Source organism: Pseudochaenichthys georgianus, chromosome 21, assembly GCF_902827115.2.
Source record: "Pseudochaenichthys georgianus chromosome 21, fPseGeo1.2, whole genome shotgun sequence".
NCBI classification, from domain to species: domain Eukaryota; kingdom Metazoa; phylum Chordata; class Actinopteri; order Perciformes; family Channichthyidae; genus Pseudochaenichthys; species Pseudochaenichthys georgianus.
The window spans coordinates 31,270,089-31,280,067 of NC_047523.1; the positions used below are offsets into that span (position 1 = coordinate 31,270,089).

General features: G+C 43.6%; 1 protein-coding gene across 4 annotated transcripts in view; it reads right to left on the reverse strand.

The window, feature by feature from the left end:
• The window catches only part of klf12b (Kruppel like factor 12b), a 33,679-nt gene extending 24,300 nt beyond the window's left edge, over positions 1 to 9,379 (reverse strand). Inside the window, exon 1 of one of the 4 annotated variants that reach the window (XM_034110686.2) lies at positions 9,196 to 9,379. In XM_034110686.2, the coding sequence (XP_033966577.1) occupies positions 9,196 to 9,289 (94 nt within the window). In that variant the 5' untranslated portion in view covers positions 9,290 to 9,379. Of the gene's footprint in view, positions 1 to 4,103; positions 4,402 to 4,694; positions 4,839 to 8,707; positions 8,894 to 9,195 lie in introns of those variants that run through there. The other 3 variants (XM_034110687.2, XM_034110688.2, XM_071207084.1) reach the window with 3 other exon arrangements.
• Between the last annotated feature and the right edge of the window lie 600 nt (positions 9,380 to 9,979).

A 9,979-nucleotide genomic window follows, 5' to 3' on the forward strand; every position in this document is an offset into this window, starting at 1 on the left:
CGAGGCAAGACACTGCGTTCTTCATGAGCACAGCTGTTATTATTAGACAGAAAACACTTGCATAGGATGCTTTCCTCTCCAGGACATTCGGACAAACTTTGGGAGCTTATCAGGTCCCATCAATTCAAACTGAATGTCATTCTCTATCTGTCTGAGGCTATCCTGGCTTCACCATGTTGTTGAATTTGATGTGACGTACATGAATAACTGGGCTCCTACACAAGCAGACTGCAATTCAAAAAAACACCTAATGGTTCCATTTTGATGTCACAAAACTTGGCGGCTAGATCGACACATTCAAGAGGATGATTATATTTAAAGAGGCCACCACTAGCAGCAAAATAATATAAGACCCATCACTTTATGGAAGTGCTTTCATAAAGTGAAAAAGAGTGAATGATCGTCATGCTTGAAAATAAAATGAAATAGACTGACAGCCCCAAAGATGAAACCATTTGCCCACTGAATACTAACGGCTAAAAGGTGAGTATAGATCGGATTGATCCATACATCAGGATAAATATATATATATATATAAATCAACCTCCATCGTAGTAAGTAAGTAAGTAAGCTTTGAGAAAAAACGCAAACACTGCAAATGTGTGACCCTGTATAAAGAAGCTGGCACAGATTAGGCCACCTCCACATTACAGATCCTTGCTTTTATGGTGGTAAATATGTTATAGTGGACAGAAAATTATTAGAAATGTGTGCAACGCAGAGTGGGTTGCTAAGCCTGGGTTCAGGGGGTTTGAATCAGTCACTATATGTAGGAAAAGAGCTCAGCAACGAGTGCCAACACTTTTAATCCCTGCACAATGACCTCATTATGTAGATTCCTGTACACATCTCAGACAAAAATGTTCCTTCATTTACAGTATACAGCATAATATAAAGTAAATGATGGGTGTGTGATAAAGAGCAGTGAACTCATGTTATAGGATTAGCCAGAGAGCTGATACCCATATACAAACACAGAGAAAACACACACACAAACAACACACATTTGCACACCCACGGAAGTTCCCATATTCTGCCAGATTGCCCTTGGGTCCTTGCTATTTCTGCCAGGGGCAGGGGGATCCTGTGTCAGTAATCCTGTCGGGATGAGGGGGGATGAGGTCGCCGGATGCAGCGCGAGTCAACTGACTTCACCAGCACACACACATTCAGAAATATAAATCCAATAATTTGTAGGTAAAAGTTTTGTTTACACAGCATAAAAAAAGGTGCAGAAAGAGTGTGCACAGACATGCATCCAAACAAATTAAACAAAACACACACACTGTCCTATCAGCCCATGCATACCTATTACTGCCAGTAATAATACTCTAACCAGATGTGTTTCTAGTGTCTCTTTAAAAAGGAAACTCAGCAGCTTGAATTTCTATAAAAACAATCCTTTTGTTCACAGGTTAAAGGGGAAATCCTTAGTGATTTTTTTTTTGTTTGTCTTTGTAAAAAGCTCCCCACCTACGCCAATATCACCGCCGTCCCTTCTAAGGTCTTGTGAAACTGTAAATGAAGAAGCTACTTGTGCTGAAAGGAAACACTCAAAGCGTAAAAAGAAGAGTCAGTCACTGTCTGGTTTTATCTGTGTCTCCGTCTGTGTGTCAAACGCATTTCTTATAAAGCTGACTTCCTGAGTCCCTGCTCTGTTCTACAACCTGGTTACCACACACTCAGATACACACACACACACTCAGATACACACACACACCTTGTGACCCTGCAACCACAAAGAACCATATCTATCTTAGGTTAAGAGACAGACTCATACAAACACATCTCTGTCTCTCAATACAGCTATGCTTAGGAAGAAAAAGAATATAGATGCCCATTCAACACAAAAAGACACCCACACACACCTACAGCATGCACACACCAAAACACACAAATACACACACTCCTCCACAGCGCTCCAGAGAGAGGTAAACAGAAGAGTCTGACATCCTCTTGCATCATGTGCCGCGAATACAACAGAGAAACAGCTAAATAAGCTGCGACTGTGACCGCTCTAAAGTGAGATGGCATACTGAGCTTCGACTTACAAGTCAAAGCAATTTGTGACACCATTCGAGGCAGTTTATGTCCACTTGAAGATCATTTTGATGTGAAAGAATAAGTTCAATATCATGTGCGAGGGGCTGGATTGAGTTGGGCGCTAAAGAAACCACAAATAGAAGCCACAAAACAGCTCCTAAAGAGCCAATACACTGTGAGCTCTTCCTGTTTCAACATAATCGGGTGACCTCCCTAGAACACCCTTCACACGCACTCACACACACAGCTTAGTAAATGCAGTAGGGTCAGTGGCTGTGCATCTAAAATAGCCACTGACACAAAAACCTCACTTGTACCAAAGGAGGGGGAGGTGGAGCCGAGGACACACGTGTGTAATTGGCGCAGCACTTCAGGAATATACTGCCACATTTTGCATGATCATAGGGAAGTTCACACACTGGGGCTATCCTGCATATGCGCATGGGAGAGAGGGAGATACAGAGAAAAAGGAGAAATCAATAAAGAATGCACTCAGTGACTCTGTCCTCGTCTCTTATTTACTCTCAGTGCACAGGTCCTAGGTCGAGGTGACCACACACAGCAGAGCTTAATAATCATCTCAAACTGACAGGGGTGCATCGGATCAGTCCTGTTTCAAATTCCCAGCAAATAATTGTAAACCAGTTAAGACTTTCTTCCAGATGCTTTAATAGCTGCTTTTCAATAAAAATACAAAATGGAAAAAAAACAAATTCTGCAGAGTATGCGGAAAAATGTAAATGTCGACTTTAATTAAATGTATTATGTCGACAGATTTCACATAATTTGATTAGGTTACTAAAAAGTTGAAATAAAAAAACGAGGTTCAACTTTATTGCTTTCAACTAATCAAATACAGTTATGTGAAATCTGTTGACATATAATAATGAAAGTCTTGTTTTGAGAATAAAACCACATAATGTGAGTAACTCAATCATGATTCCTAGTCATTGCTGCAATAAGGCAAAGGTTAGAGCCGCTTGTTGTGTACTGGAGCAGAGGGTCAGCGTGAGGCGCATCTCTTACAGGGAGAAGTGGGATGCATTAGATTAGCATCCTCACAATGACCTGCATCCTTCCCGGTACCACTACGACCACCACCCACCCACACACTCTCTTTTTTGCTCACGTCCCTAATACACTCCTGCCCTTTTTTTGTGAGCATCCTTTTATCCCCTTAGGCTCTGATAGTGTATGTGTGTGTGTGTGCTTGTGTTACAACATGCGTGTCCGAATGGGTGTGCGAGCGAACCCCCTCCCCCCAACATATGCACTGTGTACATACTACTCACGATAGCTTGCCTGCTGAATGCATCACAGCACATGTGCACTCACATGCACTCTCAAAGATCGACCTAGATGTTCTACAATAACTGTACAGTGTGTGCATGCAGAGGCACCAATACACTGATTCATCTACAGTATCTACTGCAAACAAGTCGCATAGAATAATACCATCTGAAGCACATGTGCCCTCTTTTGCCATCCCTCGTGATTCGAACACACACACGAACACACACACGAACACACACACACACACACACACCACTTTAATAGTTTTGCAGTGTCCTCTTGATGCAGCATCACGGAGTGCTATACCCTATCTAACCTCACTTTGTGCTGACACAGCCAAATCCACCCTAATGTATGCCAAATGGAAACAGAAAATAACGGACCAACCAAAACATTCCAACACACTGACACTTATTACTTCAAATGTGCGCGCAGTTATTTTCGCTCGCCGAGTTTTTCCCCTTGGTTTGACCCATTTCAGCTCTCCAACACTACTCAATAAAAGCCAGCAGCTGTGTTTACCTCTATTACTCATCTACTCACGCCTTCGCTTCGATCATTTTCCCTCTATTTTCCAACTGATGCGGTGCCGTGCTGATACCTGGTTGAAGCCGCTAATTAAGAGGAGTTATGGTCCAGAGCTTGAACCTACATTTGTTTGAGTTAAAGCCAAAGATCCTGTGGAATGCCACAGGCACCCCAAATCGATTCCACATGTTGTTTGCATAATTTCCTTGACCTACAGCACAACTGAAAACAAAGTTCACCGTGATCCCTGCAGCATCCGAACGCAGGTCTGCTGAAACCATCTGCACCGAGGCTTGAGAGAAGCTGCTCCCCAAAGGTTCTGGAAAGGGAAACTCTTAAAAACCAGCTAAAACAGGGTCCAAATCACAAAGTGCTGACTTTGAACACTCTTCCATCCTTTTCTTGGCTCCCTTCCTTTTCTCCTTCCCCCTGATCACCAACCATATTTGGCCAACGTAAAATCCACACTTGTCCGACAGGGGAAACATCAACATAGATAGACAGGCCTTCCATTGACATGCCTTTCCATCCCAGCCATGGAAACATGTCGAGCAACCTTAAAATCTGAGTCGGAGGGGGAATGCTAGACTAAATGAGTCATTTCCAGTAAGCACTGAGTGTGCTACCCCTAGAGATAGTGGCATTACAAGAAAAAAGAAAAACGTGGATCACTGCGCTTGTCAGGCAGCATCACCTTAAATTCTGCCTCGGTTTGTTGGCAACTTTTCTTTATGTCAAAAGATAAGCTCGGGTGCTCTCGAGAGGTTAAAACAATAATGGGCTCTTAAAATAATTCCCCAGAGCAACGCAGCAAAGTGTAAAATACTCACCGTGATGTTCGACGAGCTGTAATCACGCATTTTCCAATTGTTTTTCGTTCCGTCTGTGTTCAATACTGAGACGATAAGCTTCAGACGCACTGGCAGTTGCACAATACTTTCCCTACTCTTCTCTCTCTCTCCCTCTCTCCCTCGTGCACAGTCACAAAACACACATGCTCTAGCACTCCATGTACACCCTTAACTCAATTTTGGTAAACAAACGTGGGCTGGACACTGGGGTCAAAGGTTGAATCCACATGAGAAATCGCAAAGGGAGAGAACATTTTGTCATCTTCTGACATGGTGCAATAACAGCCTTGGGGAGTTCAGCTCACAGCCATCGCCTATTAATATTTGTCTTATTTCACGCACAGGCACTTCAACGTCACCACACACGCTAACAGAATGGATTACCAGCACAATAACTGCACAAATGTTAAGCTGTTTAACCCTCTCGGTCTGTAACCTTTTTGTCCTTATGACTTTTGCTCAGGTACATCTATCAATATACAAAGTCACCCGTCTATTTGGGTGCCGTCTGTCTCACACATGGCATACGCATGCCCTTGACATGCTAGTCTATTGTAAGAGCATTGCAGTGTGTGTCATTGTGTTTCAGGGTCTTTGCCTATATGAAAGTCTCCTGTGGCTGACAATCTGTGTTTGACGCAACACCAACTCCCTGACCAGAGGCCACAGGATATCCCACAATGCACCTTGAGCACAACCGACCAATAAAACCCAACTCACTCCTCTTTGGCTTCGGCTTACAGTCAGAGACCCAAATGAATCCAGTGCACTGCGGTCTATCTGCAATCAATGACGATACACTCCGTAACACCCACCTGGATCAATGATCCAGCAGTCCGTCAATATGGCAGCAGTTAACCCGGCTGATTAGGGGTAATACAGGGAGTTTCACATCCCCCTGAATAAGACAGGGAGCCTGTATGTTGTTAGATTGCACATACTACAGCGCAGCGCGTCTGCCTGAAAGATTCAATCTGTCAACGCGCGCCCAATTTGTGTGTTGTGATGTGTAGCAGACAGATGATGCCTTTGGTGGGGGAATCCTGCAGCGCAATTAAATGGGCTGGGCAGAGTAGTGTTGATGGACGGATGTAGTCTATCTGTTGGTGATTGGCTTTTTAATTGAGTCCCCCCACCTGCACTGATCTCTATCATAAGCCCTTGGACCGTGTCGGGGGTGGGGGGTTGAGCCATTGACGGAATGAGAGAGACAGTATAGCAGCTTGATGCTGACGGGGGGAAACTACTTGGTACTACTTTATATTGTTCATAATGAAAACCATATGATTTTTTATATCTGTATATTACTGTAGGCTATTTTTATTATATGTACAGCACTTTGGCTCGACCAAAAATTGTTCAGAAATGTGCTATATAAATAAAACTTGATTTGATTTGATATCATTCATAATCATATCAGGATTTCATCGAGTGCATGTTCTTGTGTAGAGATTTTAACCCGGACTATGATCTTCTCCTAATGTTTTTTTCGTCATTTTTGTGCGAAAATCCCACTGAATATTCACCAGTGTTAAGCGTGTCTTTTACATTACATTACATGTCATTTGTTAGAGGCTTTTTTTCAAAGCGAGTTACATACATTGAGTACTGTGGACAATCCCCACAGGAGCAATTTGGGGTGAAGTGTCTTGCCCAGGGACACAACGACATGCTGACTGCAGTGGGACTCAAACTTGCTACCCCCTGATTCGAAGTCCATCACACTACCCACTGAGCCACAGCCTCCCTACGTCTTGATATTGTCTGCTGATTGGGGCGTTGCATAAACTTATGCAATACATGGATGGCTACAGTTTGTTTTGTTGAGTGCATGAACACACTTTTTTGTTCATTATTTAGGTACTGTTTTGAATTACTGACCAATTTGACTTATCTTGACATAAAGTGAAAGACATTCAAACAGAATATGCCAATTCAAACATTTGAAAAGCCTTTTTCAACTCTTTCAAAAATGCTGTAAGAGGACGACAGCTATACTGTATGTTGAAATGACAAAGCACGCTACTTCAAATCACTTAATTCAAAAATGTACTGTTTTTCATGCACTTATTTTCTAACCTAACCAATGACGTTATTTTTTAAACAAAACTTGATATCCACATCTTCAAAAAGTGAACAGTTGACTGTCATCAGCTAAGTGCATCCAGTCAGAAGCCAACAGCTCAGAAGCAAACTATTTGTGAGTTACCACATAAAGACGGTTTCTGTGGCTTTCGTGGTCTTTCAATACTTTAAATGTACTTTATACCACGACTGATCTAAACAATGCTTTCAGTGAGCAGTGAGAGAAGCTCCTCTGCGGAGAGCCACTGAATCGTTAAGTGACAATAAAGATCCATTAAAGTCAGTTCAGTTTGAAGATTCAGTGTTAAGGATTTGTCCGTACGTGTTCTAAACACCACTAATGGCAGCTATCCTATCTTGTGCTGACTGTGTCACCTCGACATGTTGCTCAATGTTGCAGAAGTGAGACTGAAGTGTATTCTTCAGCATTGATTTATATTGTGATAAAAATACAATGCTGAATGTCATTAATTTCAGGTAATGGCACATTTCAGAGATCCAATATGAATCTTCTCCGCTGCTCACTGACAGCGTAGAGTCTCTTCTGCGTGTGTGCTAATATCAGCCTGCTTATTCATGCGCAGGGAGAAGACCTCTTTTGTAAATGGATTTAAGTGAGAGTTTAAATGGGCACTAATCTCACTCTGAACATCCGTGAGCTGCAGGGGGTCTGCTCAACACACACATGACCCAGCCCTCCTCCCTTCTGCCTTTTTTTGGTTGTTGATGAGACCCCCACTTAAAACGCACACATACACACACCCTACGGCTGTCACACAGTTAAAGGCAAGCCAGGGCCTCTCTGCAACGCGGGGGTAAAGTCACAGAGGTCAGCGCTCAGTTTCCACATCAAACCCAGGAGCAGAGGCCAGAGTCTCATCTCCCTCCCACCCTCCTCCTCCCTCCGGCCCCCGCCTTCCCCTCCCCTCCACACACCCCCTCCTCCTCCCCCTTGTTGGATGTACAAATGCCTTTGCTGTCAGCTCTGCCCTGGTCCCCTGTAATTGAAAATAACAGCCAAGGGCCAGCCCCCGGCCACTCTCCCCAACCTGGTGGCTCTCTGCCTCTCTGACAGCCACCCATCAATACCAATGACTATTACCCTGGAAGTGAGAGTGCTGCCGATGACATCCAAGACACCACCCCTGCAACACACACACACACACACACACACACACACACACCTCCCCCCCAGTGTCCTTCCTCCGCTACCCGAGCCTCCTAATGTTTAACCCGTTGCTAACAGTCTCGTTTCTCTGTCTCTAAGCGGCCACAGTGGGCAAGTAGGCAAACAAGCCTCCCTCTCTCTCTCTCTCTCTCTCTCTCTCACACACACACACAAACACACACCACAATGCTTCACACACATGCAACACCCACACATGCACAACTCTCTAAAGGCATGCGCAAAACTCTGACAAGCAGCAAACTTTGTTTTTCTAGTGAGAAGTGCTGAGAGAGAGTTTGGTGCTTTGGTCTCACTTTCACACTTCCACCAAGGCATGCAGTATTTCTCTACAATGCTGCTACTCTGCTCTGCTGATAAGTTATTTCAGAGGTAAATAAGCGATAAATAGGACAACTGCATGCAGCTGAAGTCAGGATGCTGATAATGCCCATGGTCATCAGTGTACAATCACTTTTGTTCCCTCTTTTGTTATGACAGCTGATGATTTTACATTGGGAATAAGTGTTTCAGGTCCAGTCAGCACCATGCAGGGTCTCTTGTTGTCCCCCACTGACAGACACCACACACAATGCCATAGGTGATCTGAGCTGTCATCTGCCGTGACAGGGAAATGACAGCTGAACGACACGCACTGAACACAAGCACAAAGCCCAGCAACGTGACAAATGAAGCACACAGCAGCAGCCAGCAGAGGAACAGGACGAAAAAATGCACAGACCTTGTCAGAAGCTGCAGAGCCGTGTAGACTGTTTTCCTTTTCTACAATCCTCTCGGTCTCCTATCCTCCTCTCCCTCTCCTCTTCTCTTCTCTCACTCTGCGTGTATGTACGTGTGTGTGACAATGTGTGTGTGTGTGTGTGTGTGTGTGTGTGTGTGTGTGTGTGTGTGTGTGTGTGTGTGTGTGTGTGTGTGTGTGTGTGTGTGTGTGTGTGTGTGTGTGGTGTGTGTGTGTGTGTGTGTGTGTGTGTGTGTGTGTGTGTGTGTGTGTGTGTGTGTGTGTGTGTGTGTGTGTGTGTGTGTGTGTGTGTGTGTGTGTGTGTGTGTGTGTGTGTGTGTGTGTGTGTGTGTGTGTGTGTGTGTGTGAGAGTGTGAGAGTGTGTGAGTGAGCAGCTCCCTCCCCTTCTGCCTCTCAGCTGCTCAGCTCAGGCAGTTCTCAGGAAATGAATGGGAGCGCACAGAGAACTGTTGTACTTGCAAATGACTTACCCCGAGTCACATGATCCGCTAAATGTAGGGTGGGCCGGTGGGTGGAGGCTTCATAAGCAAAGGGAAGACAATATACTCTAAGCTTTAACAGCATGCATCGAATTACATGGGGGCCCTCCAGGGAGGTTTCCGACGCGTCCGCTCTCAGCCAGCCCTCTCTCCCCTCCCGGAGCGCAGCGGCGAGCACCAGGCTGGGGGAGAGCACCGGAGCACCTCCCCGTTTAAAGGGGAGGGACAGGAAGGTGTGCGGAAAGAGGGGACAGTTTATAATTACTTTTTTTTAAACTTTTTTTTATTTTCAGTGTATGTCGTGCGATAGTTGTTAGACCATTAGAATGTTCTGATAGTTTTCAAATTGTTTAAAACAATATTTTAATTCACTTTCAGCAAAAACATTCCCAATAAACTATTGGTAGATGGATCAGAAAATGATTATTAATTAATTTTTCAAACAAAAATGACAAAAATATTCTAATTGTCATCTCGACATATTTGTATTTTGGATAAAATACTTTACAATTATTTAGAAGATATTGATATTTGTGAACTTTGTAATAAAAAACAAAATGTATCATAACAATACAGTAGGTCTACAACAAATGTGACATTATGCTGTAAACCTACTTCTTATTTTTATTATGAAAAAACTAAATATTTAATTGATCATCAATATCAGTTATGTTCTTGAATACTAGATTATACCTTTGCTTCTTAGGAAATAGTACTGTATGGCATCAATTTGCTTGTTTTGTCCAAACAAATTGCAAAATTCAATGTCAATTAC